The sequence below is a fragment of the Leuresthes tenuis genome, unplaced genomic scaffold (assembly GCF_036924035.1).
Source record: "Leuresthes tenuis unplaced genomic scaffold, fLeuTen1.0.hap1 SCAF_5, whole genome shotgun sequence".
NCBI classification, from domain to species: Eukaryota; Metazoa; Chordata; class Actinopteri; order Atheriniformes; family Atherinopsidae; genus Leuresthes; species Leuresthes tenuis.
In genome coordinates this window covers 32,453,536-32,468,283 of record NW_027325359.1, presented here as the reverse complement: position 1 = coordinate 32,468,283, position 14,748 = coordinate 32,453,536, and the positions used below count along the sequence as shown (strand labels likewise).

The 14,748-nt window shown below is 44.0% G+C and overlaps 1 protein-coding gene across 1 annotated transcript; it reads left to right on the top strand.

The window, feature by feature from the left end:
- The first annotated feature begins 4,714 nt into the window (after nucleotides 1-4,714).
- slc38a8a (solute carrier family 38 member 8a) lies at nucleotides 4,715-14,434 on the top strand. Its single transcript, XM_072385299.1, has 10 exons — nucleotides 4,715-4,927; nucleotides 6,642-6,840; nucleotides 8,123-8,279; nucleotides 8,713-8,817; nucleotides 10,022-10,079; nucleotides 11,714-11,828; nucleotides 11,987-12,134; nucleotides 12,931-13,133; nucleotides 13,210-13,261; nucleotides 14,066-14,434. The coding sequence occupies exons 1-10, from the start codon at nucleotides 4,724-4,726 to the stop codon at nucleotides 14,166-14,168; spliced, it is 1,344 nt and encodes a 447-aa protein (XP_072241400.1). The 5' UTR covers nucleotides 4,715-4,723; the 3' UTR covers nucleotides 14,169-14,434.
- Nucleotides 14,435-14,748: the final 314 nt, after the last annotated feature.

The following is a 14,748-nucleotide window of genomic DNA, read 5'->3' as shown; positions in this document are numbered from 1 at the left end:
GCTGAATATTGAGCAGACGGCTCCGGAGACACTGATCTTTGGCTTTAAACACTTTTTAATCTGATGGTTATTTAACTGAAATATGCTGCATTTTTCTTTTGATGTGTCGGTTATCAATATTTTTTTTAAAACATCTTTCTGGCCGAACAGTTTTATTTCTATCCCCTTCTTTTGGATTGAGTTGATCCAATAATCTGAGCAGACAAAGTCCAAACCAGCGCGGCTGTGTTTAAATGTTAAAAGGAAACGGATGATGAAATGCAGCAGGTGAAAGACTGAAACCCTGTCATGTTCTCAGTTTTAACCAAAACACAGTGAGGATGTCCTGAAGGTGGCATGTTTGGCATGAGAAACGGGCATTTGCTGAGCAGCTGCCGTCACACTTCGTTTTCTTGCATATTTGCTTGTTGCTGCACTGCTGGCACCATAAAAAGTGACTAAATGTGCCTGAGCTACACGAGCGCTTCAGGGTGAAAGACAGCATGCAAAGAGGAGGTCCAACTTGTTACTGGAGGTAATTCCCTCTCATTCTGCAGCTTTCTGAAACCCATTGTGTCCGTTTTCTTGACAGAATGTTGAGAAGAAGTAATTGCATTCCTTTCTTGGGTGTGATTATAGGTTGAATTGACTAATTCCATCCCACTCTTGGGTTTAGTACTGGTTGCTGGCTGAATCCAGTGATGCAGGCTGATTTCATTAGAGGTGATGTGTGTCGGTGTGCTCAGAGTTTGAGCTTTGGCTCTTTATCTGAACCTAATCGGCCAGATCAGCCTGTGAATCTGTCACCTGTACTCTTGGATGACGGCACCACTCGAGAGTTAATCTCCCTCGGACCTTGGGAAACTGGGAAATGACCCTGGAGCCAGCTAGTCGGCTAACAAGATTTGGGAAAGCTGGTGGTGAGTGGAGGTCACATGCCCTCTTTCCCTCCAAGGTTCCCAGATGGAAGGACTTCCTGTTTGGCCAAACAGGTCACCTGGAAGGAACACGGCGGCGGCTCCAAGCTGAATTTTTCAGCCTTTTGTCCCATGAGGCTGTCCTGTACCGCTCCACCCCAGCTTCCCCTCCTATTCCTGCTCACATGGTCCCGTGTGCCCCCTCAGAATGTGTCGCTGGTCAGCTTGAGTTTAGAAAAGCTGCACCGAATGTGTGAAAAACTTCGTGAAATGGAGTCATGTGACTTAGTCATGTGAAAAAGACATTACATCTTTCACTTCTAAGGTTTTGCTGATCAAGACAGAATTAAAGAAATCATCAGTTTTTTTTGTCTCTACCAGGTCTTAAAATCAGGAAGTAAGACCTCAGATGAACGTCATTATTTAGTGAACAAAATCTAAGGCAAAATGTTGAATCTCTTTGTGAGAAAGTAAGTGAATCCTCACTGTTTCCACAGGAGATAAGAGAGTAAGTAGCAGCCAGATGCTGCTGATCAATGCTCTGATTAACTGATCATCATAAAGTAGGAGTTCTGTCAGTTCAGGTGTGTGTTAACCCGATGCCAAGGAGGAAAGACATCAGCAATGATCTCAGAGAAGCAGCTGTTGCTGCCCATCAATCTGGGAAGGGTTATAAGGCCATTTCCAAACTATCTGGAGTCCATCATTCTACAGAGAGAAAGATTATTCACAAGTGGAAAACATTCAGGACAGCTGTCAATCTTCCCAGGAGTGGACGTCCCAGCAAGTTCACCCCAAGGTGAAAAAGCCCAGAGCTACATCTCAGACTCTACAGGCCTCAGTTAGCATGCTAAAGGTTAAAGGTCATGACAGCACAGTTAGAAAAAGACTGAACAAGGATGGCTTGTTTGGAAGGGCTGCAGGAGAAAGCCTCTTCTCTCTAAAAAGAACATGGCAGCACAGCTTAGGTTTGCAAAGCTGCATCTGAACAAAGCTCAAGACTTCTGGAACAATGTCCTTTGGACAGACCAGAGCAAAGTGGAGATGTTTGGTCATAATGCACAGCAGCACGTTTGGAGGAAACCAAACACAGCATATCAGCACAAACACCTCATACCAGCTGTCAAGCACAGTGGTGGAGGGCTGATGATCTGGGCTTGTTCTGCAGCCACAGGACCTGGGCACCTTGCAGTCATTGAGTCCACCATGAACTCCTCTGGATACCAAAGTATTCTAGAGTCAAATGTGAGGCCATCTGTCCCACACCTAAAGCTGGGCTGAAACTGGCTCATCAACAGGACAATGATCCCAACCACAGCAGCAGATCTACAGCAGAATGTGTGAAAAAGAAAAGAATCAATGTGTTGCAACGGTCCAGTCAGAGTCCAGACTTTAAAACATGTTATAAAAGCAGAAATCAGAGCAAAGCTTCGGTCAGAAATTTGAACCAGTGGCAAAACTGCAGAGTCATCAGATTAATTTAGTAGAAATTTTTAATTAATTTGATGTGTTTTTGTATTTGATGAACGTACAACCGTGTGACATATTAGACCCAGAGTTACACAGACTGTCGTGGCTTTGCCCATTTCAAAGAAAATGGGAGAGATTAATTTCCTTTTGCTCCCTCTGAATAACAAGCAGAAGGTTTATGCATACAAATCAACAAATTACACCCGTTTCAGTCTGCCTCCACTCTTTCCCCTCAGAGCTGAAATCTGTTACCCAGGAAATTGATTTGTTTCCTGTTTTTTTTCCATTTTCATCCATGAAATTAAAAGTCAGTAACCATGTGAACCGGTGAAATCATGTAACAGAAACATTTCTGTATTTTTGTGGAGATGAGGGATTCTTTGCTTTTGTGCGCCTGAATCCATTGTTTGCAATAAATGGATGTGCATCTGTCGGTGTTACTCCTCCCAGATACTTTTAGACTATTCACACGTGTTCATATCTACTTCTGCAGAATGATGCACGAAAGATGATCAAAGTTTTAAAAGGAGGGGGGAGGCGGTCTCCTTTGTTCTCCACCATGCTTAATGCTTCTAAAAACAGCAGAAAACCTTCACAGAAAAGTCCGAATCGGACTAATTCCTGATCTACTCCGTCACTGTCTGCACCATCCTGGCCAGCCTCGCTGATAAAAGCTATTCCTCAATCTCAACGCTCACTGCCAGAGAAGATGCTATTTCAGATCAGATGAGCTCATCCTCCTTCCCTGAGTTTAGTGACATCACAGCTGCAGACACACTGTTTCACTTTGTGTAGAAATATTCAGATTTACAAGCTAAGGTGTTGTTCTTCATGTTTATTCTGCATCATTCGGCACTTCATCTGTTTGAATCAAGCAAAGGAAAAACAACCTTCACGTTCCAGCACTGAATGTTAAACACAATATTATTCAAAACTCTCATTTATTCAACTTTTTGCTTCCAAACAACCAGACTTTCAAACTTTGTCTTTGGACATTTTCTACTTTTTCACTCATTTTCAGTCCAGTCCTTGTACCTGATGTGTTTTTTCTTTGTTAAGCCACTTAACTCTGACCTTTGAACCATTCAGGCAGAAAAAAGGCTCCTAACTCAAGGGATGAACCAGTGTTGTGTCGACACAGAACAGACAACTTAGCAAAGAAGCCATTTTAAACTGGATCTTTAGGCACTTTGTTACCAGCAGCCTGTCACAAAGACACATCATTTGTTCCCATTTCTTTAGTTGCATCTATGAAAAACAGCAAAGAAAACACAGTTTGACAGACAGAAAATAGGATTTCTGCAGCAACAAGGTGATTCCCAAAGAGCTATTAGCTGAAAACTTGGCATATCTCAGCATGGTGTGCAGTGTGTCCTTAAAACATTTGAGGAAACTGGACAAGTGGAGGACAAAAGAAGAAGTGTCAGGCCTAAAAAACTATCTACAGCAGATGAACAGGATCTGAAAGTGATGTCCTTAAGAAAGAGGAAAAAATCCAGCTGTGACCTGACAGGACCTGAGAGATGCATCTGGACCTTCAGCTGATCCATCTACTGTTGGCCCAAGCCTCATCAGAAATGGTCTCCATGGAAGGGTGGCTGTCAAGAAGCCCTTCTTAAGGAAGGGAAACAGGGAGAAAAGGCTGAGCTATGCCAAATGACACAAGAAGTGGACTGAAAATCAGTGGCAACAGGTCTTATGGAGGGATGAATCCTCCCCAGAGCCCGGACCTCAACATTATTGAAGCAGTGTGGGATCATCTGACAGAGAACGGAACAAAAGGCAGCCCACATCCAAAGAAGAGCTTTGGGATGTCCTTCAAGAAGCCTGGAGAACTATTCCTGAAGACTCCTTAAAGAAATTACAGAAAGCTGGTCTCAGAGGGTTCAGGCTGTGTTGGAGAATAAAGGAGCTCAGACCAGATATTCACTTTATGTACTGTATTTACACATTTATATTTACACATATTTTCCGTGTTCTTGGAAATTAAAAGAAAGGAAGAGTGGTTTAAGACTTTTACGTTTAGTTTCTTTAAAAAAGGCTTTCATTTTTTTCTTTAAATAAGTTTAATTAAAACAACTGTTTCGGTCAAAATTGACGTTGTTCAGTATTAAATTTAATTTAATGGAAAAAAGAAAAAAGACAGGAAAACATTGATAAATATCTTGCTTTACATAACTGTCTGCGCTGCACCTTTATAAAGGGATTAATAGTACAAGTTATGTTTCCGGGCAGCCCCTGAAGGCAGCAGCAGCAGCCCTCCCCTCCCCTCCCCTCCCCCGCTCGCCCTGCTCAGCTGGTGGCTGTCTCTCCTTAGAGTGCCGCGCAGGCACACGCTGCGTTCTGCCGGTTGAAGCATGGAGGAGTTGGCCAGAGAGAGCATCACTCTGCTGGCTTCAGCCTCAGCCTCAGCCAAGCCGCCGCTGGACGTTGGGCCCCGGCTTGGCTCCATGGGGGCCATTTTCATCATGATGAAATCCGCTCTGGGTGCCGGACTCCTCAACTTCCCCTGGGCCTTCGAGAGAGCCGGAGGTATCCGCAGCGCGGTCACCGTGGAGCTGGTGAGCGGTCGATCTCTCCTCATGGTCAGCGGGGTTCTCTGCAGATGTGTCTCCTGAACTTAAGTAGAGCTGAAGTAACTTTTTAGATTTCCTCATATTGGAAGTTTATGGCGGGGGAGATGCCTCTTCTCTCCTGAGAGCTGAGGCCCTCAGAGATCAATTAGAGTGATCTGTTCCACCTGACCTCTGCTTCTCAGTCTGACTTCTGTTCAGGCCTCATCACCGCAGCTCTCTTCCTTCCACAACTCCAAAATCCATTTTTATTTCACCATGTACAACTTTCACTTTGATTTAATCCTGAAAGAAAATATCTCAGCCTTTTTTTCTACTTTTTTTTTTTATAAATCAGCCAGCAGCTGAGATCAATTTCACAAAACGTCAGTTCATTGCTGTTGTGCTGCATTTTGCTGGTCATTTTCCATTTGGTCTAGGTTTCACTCTGTGGGTGGGCTTCAACAGTCTGTTTTCTGTCTCCTCGTTAAAGGAGAACAGATCTTAACTCTTTATCACACAAACAGATCTGCTCCACCATGCAGAGAAGAAACGAACACATCATCAGATCCAGAAAGGTCGTGGCCCTCTCTGGTGCTGAGCTCATTTAAATGAAAAAAGGAGGAACTGAAAACTTGTGTAGTCTGAACAAAGTTTGAAATTCTCAATAGAAATCTCAGAAGGTGGGACCATCGAGCTGGAATGGGTTCGGGTTTGGAGGCGCATCAGTGCACATAATGCTAAAGAAATGTTTAGAGACGCTGGAGCAGCACACACTGATCCAAATGGTGCCTTACTCATTCTGCATTCTGCATGACAACATCTGGATCCCTGCAGCCCACACCTGTCACCAGTCAAGAGGCCGGGAGCATTATGAAAGCCTTAATCAAGCACCACTGTGACAGCATTATAAGTCTTTTAGAATGGTCTCAGTTCCACTGACCATTTAATTTATCTAAAGTTGCCCTGATTGATTATTGGCCACAAGGGGCTACAACAGCTTAGCATGAATAATTAAAATAACTAAATATGTAAATGAGCGGTGCTCTCTGCTCCTAAAGCTGCAGACGTGTCCACGATCCCCTGAAAAACAGATGAAACTCGTTTGTAAAGCTGCCAGGTGAGAAACGGGTCGGCTGTTGGTGGTGATCCTCACCTCTTTTTGGTTTAACGAGTAATAAGGACACAAGTTAGAATTAACTTCAACTTTTAATGGTTGTGCCTTTTAAATGTTGTTACTGTGAATTGTTTGTTTATATGCATTTAATTATTTTCCCTGAACTTTCAGTTTCTGCAGGTCTCCACATTCGATCCCATTATTCTGAACACCTGATTGGATACTTGAGTTTTACTAGTTTAGTTTGTTCTTCCCTCCCTCTGATTCCTGCACACCTGGTTTGCTTATTTTTAGATAAACGTACAGTTTGAGTGTTTTCACCGAGCCAGAAGTCAACAGAACCGTCACTTCTGGGCTCTGTTCCTGGCCTGAACAACACGATTGTATACTATACTATATATGTCAAATATCTTTAGTTTTTAAATCGCAACAGGGTTCATTCTCATCCCAAACTACACGCATCCATCCTAAAATCATATCAGCTTGTCTTTGTCCATCAGAACCACTGGTCAGATATGTTAAATAACCGTTTAGATGCATATTTTCAGACTTGACCAGGCAAACAGAAAAGGAGCGACGTGTTTCTTGTGGTTTTGCTCGTCTCAGATCTGCCTCGTGTTCCTGATCAGCGGTCTGGTCATCCTGGGCTACTCCTCATCCATCAGCGGTCAGTGCACCTACCAGGCGGTGGTGAAGGAGGTGTGCGGGCCGGCCATCGGTCAGCTGTGTGAGATCTGCTTCGTCTTTAACCTCTTCATGATATCTGTGGCCTTTCTGATAATAGTGGACGACCAGCTGGAAAAGTGTAAGTTGAAGAGTTAGATGAGTTTGTATTTTCTGCTCAGTCAGCTCCTCTGTAGTTTTGTCTTTAAATGAGCTTTACGTGTCCGGATCAAACTGCATCGGGTTTAACTCCCACAACATATTCCACGTTAGGGCTGAGCGATTTTATAGATATATTATAGATATACCGCGATATATATCGATATTTTGTTTCTCGATAAAGTATCGATTTATTTTTCCAGCCACAAGTATCTTCTTTTTTTTTTTTTTTTTTTTTTTTTTAGCAAACTTTATTGAAAAGTCAGACGTTACAATTAGTGAAAACATTCATATAATACAAAACAATGCCGGGGGGGGGGTCAAATTATACAAAACAGTGATAAATTAGTTCATACAAATGTCATATAAAGTGCATATCTCAGTGGTTTTGATGGCTTTTCTGTTTATAGAATGTAGGATTGTTGTAATGTTTTGTTTGAGCTGCTTCTCAAAAATGTAAAAAGATGGTTTGTGATTAGAGAATTTGGATTTGTGTTTATGGTATTTAGCAAGTAAAATAAGCAGGTTGATGATGTAATATTCACAACATAAACATGAGTCTGCGTACGCTGAAGACATGTTTGTTTGTTTCCATTTGTCTGGCGGTGTTGTCCTTCCGGTTCAAAGGTCGGACCACCGGTCCAATCAGCGATGATTCATGTCAAATCACACTGTCCCTTTAAAATCTTTCAGAAGATGATGTGTATTAAATCGTATTGAATCGAATCGTATAAAATCGTATCGCTGAATGTATCGTATCGGGAGATTAGTGTATCGCTACAGCCCTATTCCATGTCATGTCCAATTTGAAATAGTTTCCAGTTTGACCTCATGGAGGACTTCTGTGTTGCCACAGTAACAGGATGTAGCTGTAACAGGTTCCCTTTATTTTCTGAAACTGGAATTTTCTGATGACAGCATCTGTGCAAACGAAGAAGCTGCCGGTGATGACTTTATTATTTTAGTGACTTTATTGGATTATTAGAAACCAATCAGATGCAGTGGTCAAAAGATGCCCAAATAGCATCCCAGAGGTTGTAACTGAGAGAGGACATTAATGCTGTTTTAAAATCTGTCATGAAAGGTGTTTTCAGTGATGTTTACTCTCACAGAGACACGTTAATCTGCAGCTAGCCTGGAGCTGCGACTTCATAGACTTTTATTTCCCTTTTTTTCTGAAACAGATGAATTATTTGGGGCATTTAGCAGTTATTCTGCCTCCTCCTCCTGTCATGTCTGTGTGTTCTTGTTTATCTGACCATCAGTGTGCGACTCCCTCTACGAGCTGGTAACCGGTCTGCCAAAGTCGGAGATGCCTTACCACTTCTACACAGACCAGCGCTTCACCCTGCTGCTGCTCTGCGTCTTCCTCATCCTGCCGCTGTCCGTCTCCAAAGAGATCAGCATTCAAAAATACATCAGGTTGGGAAACGTAGTTTTATTTGTCTGATTTTGGATTTTGCAGCTGTTGAATCTCGAGGATTTTGCTGACCATGTGGCATCTTTCTGATACTAACCAATAGAACTGTATATTAAATGAAACTCTTTGAAATTCTTACCAGAACCTTTCCTCTGGGTCCTCCTCAGTTGTTCAGTCTTTGTGTAAATTGTAGCTGTTTGTCTGTAAAACACAAAATGAATCTTGGTGGTGTTGATTCAGCTTTATGGTAATTTTTCAGCTTGAACTGAGAGTTGTTGTGCTGACATCATTGTTCATGTTGAGCATCATAAGCTTGACTCATGCTTCTACACGTCTCCATACGTTGTGTGTGCTGAGCCGTGTGGTCGTTTGTCAGTAATCTGCTCATCTGTGTGTCGCAGTGTGTGTCTGACGCAGGCGTTTTGTCTCTCGCAGCGTCCTGGGGACTCTGGCTGCGACCTACCTGACCGTGGCCATCATCGTTAAGTACCACACGGCACCGGCTGTTCTGGTCCACAACACCCCTCTCCACTCCAGTGGGTATGTATGTTTGTGTGTGTGTGAGAAAGGAGAAATGATGGCTTCCAGGGCTCCAAACAACCAGTTGGAGTCAAATGGTCTTGAGATAAATTGGCAGTGACTTAGAATGCTGGAACTCAGAAGTTTTACACATTTAACTATTAATTCTGCATTCTTCTTATGTATGGAATGCAAACCCATGCCAAGCTGCTCTTACAGGCTGTGGCATACTAACGCTTCATCAGAACGCAGATGCATTGTGGGTGTTCCCCACCCGTGCTGAGTTTCCTGAGCTGCGAACTTGATGGTTACAGGATGCGTTGTCGCTGTGTCGGGGAAATTATCCCCCACTCCTCCAATATTTGGACTGGACTAAGTTAACGGTCTCAGTTCAGGTTTTTTCTCTTCTCTGGATGATGGGAATACACATTTATTCTAAGTTGTTGACCTTCCCCTCGATGATTGAACCGATGATGTCACGTTCATGTTGCGTCCGACCTGAGCGGTGATTAGCATGTTGAAACGGGTCTAGATAACTGGGAAAAGACTCTGAAAGTAGCAGGGAGAGCGGCAGCCGGAAACATGTCAGATGGACACTTTCTGTAATGATTTAGCAGCTCCATTAAAAAGGACACACGGCCAGGGTAATGTCAGCTCTGTTATCCAGAGATATTTGTTTTTTTTGAGCCCATTTCCCAGTTATTTCTTTGCTATTTGATGGTTTAAACTTTCAGTGAGATTTTTTTCACACAATTCTAACTAACCCAAATCCAAGTCACTTCATTTATGTGTCATGAAAAGAGATTGAATCCACTATTTTATTTAACAAAACTGAATTTAGGATGTACAGAGCTGTTCTGGGGACTACGGGGGGAGATAGGTGTGGCCTCAGCTTCATTATTGCATGAGCACACTGTCATTTGTCCGTAAAAACATGTTAAAAACTGTTTCTTTAAATGTTCTGTTTCGTCTGTGCTTGGACTCAAACGGAACGCCTAAGTTTGTTCTTCTTGGTCGTCTTTTCTGTGTCAAGAATAAACCAAGAAATTGGGCTTTAATGAGTCTTGGCCATGAATCTGTGATGAAGCCGTCCTCTCCTTGAACCCCCGTGTTGACGCCTGTCTCAGTTGATGCATTATCAGCGGTGCACTAAGAAGAACATTTGTGAACTCCAGAAAACGACGGATGAAATTCAGTCTTTCCCTGTGTGTGTTTGCATGTGTAGGATCGGCTCCTGGGCCTCCGTGTTCAGCGTCATCCCGACCATCTGCTTTGGTTTCCAGGTAAGTGCAACATTTTGAAATGTATTCATGTGAGATCTAAGTGAAGTGTTTGCAGCAGCATGCTGCAGCAAAATGACTCCACTGGACACTAATGAGATGTCTGGGCTATGCTGAGGGGAGTAATGGATGGCACCGTTCCCTGGAGGGCGCTCACAATGGCTGCAGAATGTTAAAAAGCACAACAGGGAGTGTGACATAGTGAGTCTTTAGGATTCAGGGTAGTCCTATAAAAGTAGGGGAACAACAACATTAACCGGGTTCAGGTCCGTGCGGTAATTATCCAATCCAAGTTTTTTGGCTTTTAAGGACATGTGATGGTGAAGTGTGGAAGTACACCGGTGAAACAGGGCTGTGGAACCTTAAAAAACACCTGGAATACAGATGAAACCACCAGTATGAAGTGAGCGGTTTGCACATCTGAAGTGATGTTGCACAAATGTGTTTTTAAGAGAACAAACAAACACAAAGTGGATGATGAGACTGTCTCCGTGTTGCCAAGCAACATCAACCACCATCAGAGATCAGACTGTTCTCCTCAAACACCATTTGAAGAGGAAAGATTAAACAAGATCTTAAAGCATTTTAAGCACCAGCTGCATTGGTTTTACATTTTAAAGTCGGACTTTAATGCGCTGCACTGGCACTTCAAATGTGTATCTATAAATAAAAGCTTCTGTGGTTAATTAACTCGAGCTGTCAGTGAGAGAAACCTTTCAGCACTGAAGTTCATGAAGAACAGGAACAAGCTGGACCCTCAGGCTCAGGTACAGGCTGAGCCCCCCCCTCAGCCTGTACCTGAGGGGGGGGGCAGGTGAGCGCAGTGACTGACTGCGTGGCGATGTTGCTCCTTCATGTCTGTTGCAGGGTGGCGTGCAGCAGAAATCTGGGAGTCTTACAGCACCTTAAAGCACAGTTTGATCTTGACCTTTAGTGTATATTTATGTTTATGAGTGTGTTTTCTGAGTAATTTTGGGCTTTGTGGGGAGAGTGTGTTGAGTAAAGGTCAGCAGGCTGACTTTCACTGCGCTCGGCGGGAGCGCTGCAGAGGGAGCTTTTCATTTTTAATAGCAGGGCTCAGAGATCATTCTGTCAGGCCTCGTGTGTAACCTCCCAAGTTGCCAAGGTAACCCCTGAAGGCTGCTGGCAGCGGGAGGTAATGAAAGGGGAAGGAAAGTGCAACAGGATTGATGCTTGTCCTCTCACACACACACACACACACACACACACACACACACACACACACACACACACACAGGGTGAGTGATTGCATTGAAAAAGTTGAAAAGGGAGCTGATGAGATTCTGAGAGGAGATGAGGATGGGAAGGAAGGGAGATTTAACGCCGGTTATGGCAGCTAGGATCAAGTGAGGACAAGAGCCTGTATCCTGAAATGTGCGACGCCTTTACTCAGAGCCACTGTGACACTTTCATTTAAGCCCCCACCTCAGTCCATCACTGTGGCAGACAGACCTCTGGATGCTCATCCTGCTCTGTGAGCTCTGACAGATGAGGGAAATCTAATGTTGGTGGCAGGAGAAGCACACAATCTGACCTGCAGCAAGGCCGTGGGGGGGGGGACTCTAACTGTCACCTTCATACGCAGCATGAGGAGAGCTTTCATCTTTGTGTTCCAGTGCCACGAGGCGTCCATCGCCATCTACAGCAGCATGGAGAACCAGCGGCTCTCTCACTGGGTCTTTGTCTCTGCGGTGGCCATGATCATCTGCCTCATCATTTACTCCCTCACAGGTCAGACCTGTTTGTGCCTGATGGCAGTGCACCCCACGTCTCTGTAAAGCTCTTCGTTCTCTAACAGACGTTCTGCTTGCACACATTTCCTTGGTGAATGAAATCATTCAACCGCTGTTGAAGGTAACGGAAACATCGCCCCACTCTCTTTGTTGCAGGGGTTTATGGGTACCTGACGTTCGGGAAGGACCTGAAGGCCGATATTTTAATGTCGTACAGCGGCAACGACATCCTGATGCTCGTCGCCAGGCTGCTGTTTGGAGTTTCCATCATCACCATCTATCCCATCACCGTGCTGCTGGGCAGGTCAGCCATGCTGCCTTCTGGCATTTTAAAGGCACAAATATGTGAGAAAAGTGCTTTAAGATGTTCCTCAAAGAAAGTTTGGAAGGGATTTACATATTTCTCCTTCAGCCAGTGGCCTTGGCACAGCTCACTTCCACTTCTGTGATGGCAGCATTATTTATGCTGCCTTTAGGATCTTTTCCATGCATTCCATGCATGCATTTTTCAATGTAAAACCACATCCTGACACATTCCAAAGGCCTGGCTGAGGAAGAGGAGGGTGCTGGCATGGCTGCCTGCAGTCCTGACCTGTCCCAACAGAGAATGATGGAGAACTTTGACATGAAATGATCTGGAATCTGTTGCAGGCCTGAAATAATGAGCATATTTATCAAATTAGATGAAGCTAATGAGACAAAACATGAAGTATCTTTGCTCCATCCAGTCATAAGAAATGTAATGTTTTTGTATTTTTTTAATTAGCATTGTCCGTACGTCTCAACTTTTTATAGTTTGGAGTTCACAGATACTTTCTAAAGCTTTTAATGGTGCAGACAGACACCGTTGTACTCTCTGTTAGTCTCTGAAGACGCAGTCGTGTCAAAACATTAGTCTTAGCGCATATAAAGCTGTGAAAAGAATCGCTGAACTCCGGCCCCTCATTATTCTATTTGAGTTGGATGTGGTGCTGCTGGAAGGCATCAGATTCAGCAGCTCACTGCTTAGCTGCGGTTGTAATTCAGCCGTTCATCACTTAGATTATCGGTTGTGGTGTTGGGGTCACAAATCGTGTGCTTGGCTGTATCACCCTGGTCAGGTCAGTGATCCAGGACCCTCTGCTCAGCTGGCGGCGGCGGCGCGGCGGCGTACTGATGGCGCAGTTTGAAAGCCGCAGCCGCTACATGCTGACAGTGCTGTGGATAACTTTAACGCTGCTCATCGCTGTGTTTGTACCCGACATCAGCAAGGTCATCAGCGTCATCGGAGGGATCAGCGCCTTCTTCATCTTCATCTTCCCAGGTAGCGTGCTGGTTGTTCATGCATATTCAGTCTCATGTTGCTCATTTCCTGTTAAGGTCTGTTTGTGTTTGCACAGGACTCTGCCTGATGTTTGCCATGCAGTCTGAGCCCGTATCCTGCAGGATCAGGTGAGGACAAACCCAGCTTAAATGCTAATGTGTACGTCTACAGTGCGTCCGAACGATGGTCCAGTGAAGAGACAAAGTACAGACAAAATATGAGAGAATGTGCTGGAGTTACACGCGTGTTCACGCCCGCACCAAGTGGGTCAACCCTCATTTTTTAATAGATTGTCTGGAAATCTGGCAACGTAGATGCACTGAAAGGGGCTAACTTGTTTAAGAAGGAGAAAAAAATCCAGCAAAGAGCTGAGACAGGACCTGAGAGATGCATCTGGACCTTCAGCTGATCCATCTACTGAAGGTGGTACGTGGAGAAGCAGCATTTAGCTGCTAAGCTGCAAACAAGTGGAACAAACTGCCAGTGGAGATTAAACTGTCACCAAATGTAGACATGTTTAAATCCAGGTTAAAAACATTTCTTTTTTCATGTGTCTATGCATGAAATCTGCAGGATATCTTTAACTTATCCAGACTGTTGCTTGTTTTTATTCATTTTAATTATTTTATTTCTTTCTCTTTATATTCTTTTACATATTTTTAATGCTTCTTCTGCTCCCTGCTGCAATGCTTTTATTTGATGTGAAGCACTTTGAATTGTTTCGTACATGAAATGTGCTACAAATAACTTTGACTTTACTGTTGGCCCAAGCCTCAAACCTTTAAACCTTTTAAATAAATCCCTGCTCATATTTCCTGTTTTGCTGAGTGCAGCTCACTGCATCCATCCATCAAGTGGATAAACTTCAGGCTGTGATTAAAAGTCAGACCTGTAGATTTGTGTCACTGTTGGTTCTCTTGCATCCTCTCCAGAGTCGTCCTCACCATTTGGGGAGTAGTGACCCTCATCTGTGGAGCCTTCATCTTCGGCCAGAGCACCACCATCGCCATCATGCAGCTCCTCGGTAAGATCTGACTTCCCTCGATGATCCAGATGTTCGAGTGGACAAGCTAACGAACAAATCTGAAGTGGCGCTCCCCCATCCTCCCCCCACGGTGAGTTGAGACTCCTAAACAGTGAACAACATGATCCCAGAAGAATGAACTTCGAAAGGTTCAGCTCAAGGCTTTAAGAACGCTGGACTGAGGCCAGTTAGCCTTTCTGCCTCCTTCACAGTTGAGGTATGTCCCTCTGATCCTCCTGTAGGTGCACTGTGACTCTATCTGCCTCCGTTATGCCATCCGAGAGGGGAGCGTTACAAGAGAAGTACCCGTGAAAAGCAGTCAACATTGTGTAAAGGAAAACGATTAAAGCATCTTTTATATGAAACCTTTTGTCAGTCATGGATCTGTTCTGATTATATTCTAAAATCCTGATTTTTATTAGAGCAGAGCGACGGTCTGGAAATGCTTTAAACGACCTTGAAGTCTCGTTGGGCTGGTTTTCAGTGACACTTTCTGATGTGTTTAACCGCCTGACAGAAGGAGCAGAAGAATATGTGACTTGTTCAGACACACTCCGACTTTGCTGTTTTTACTGAGAGATGAAACTTTGG

Coding starts and splice junctions, on each gene's coding strand:
- slc38a8a (XM_072385299.1), top strand. CDS start 4,724: ATGGAGGAGTTGGCCAGAGAGAGCATCACTCTGCTGGCTTCAGCCTCA. Junction 8,280..8,712: donor AGCATTCAAAAATACATCAG/GTTGGGAAACGT, acceptor TGTCTCTCGCAG/CGTCCTGGGGACTCTGGCTG. Junction 11,829..11,986: donor CATCATTTACTCCCTCACAG/GTCAGACCTGTT, acceptor TCTTTGTTGCAG/GGGTTTATGGGTACCTGACG.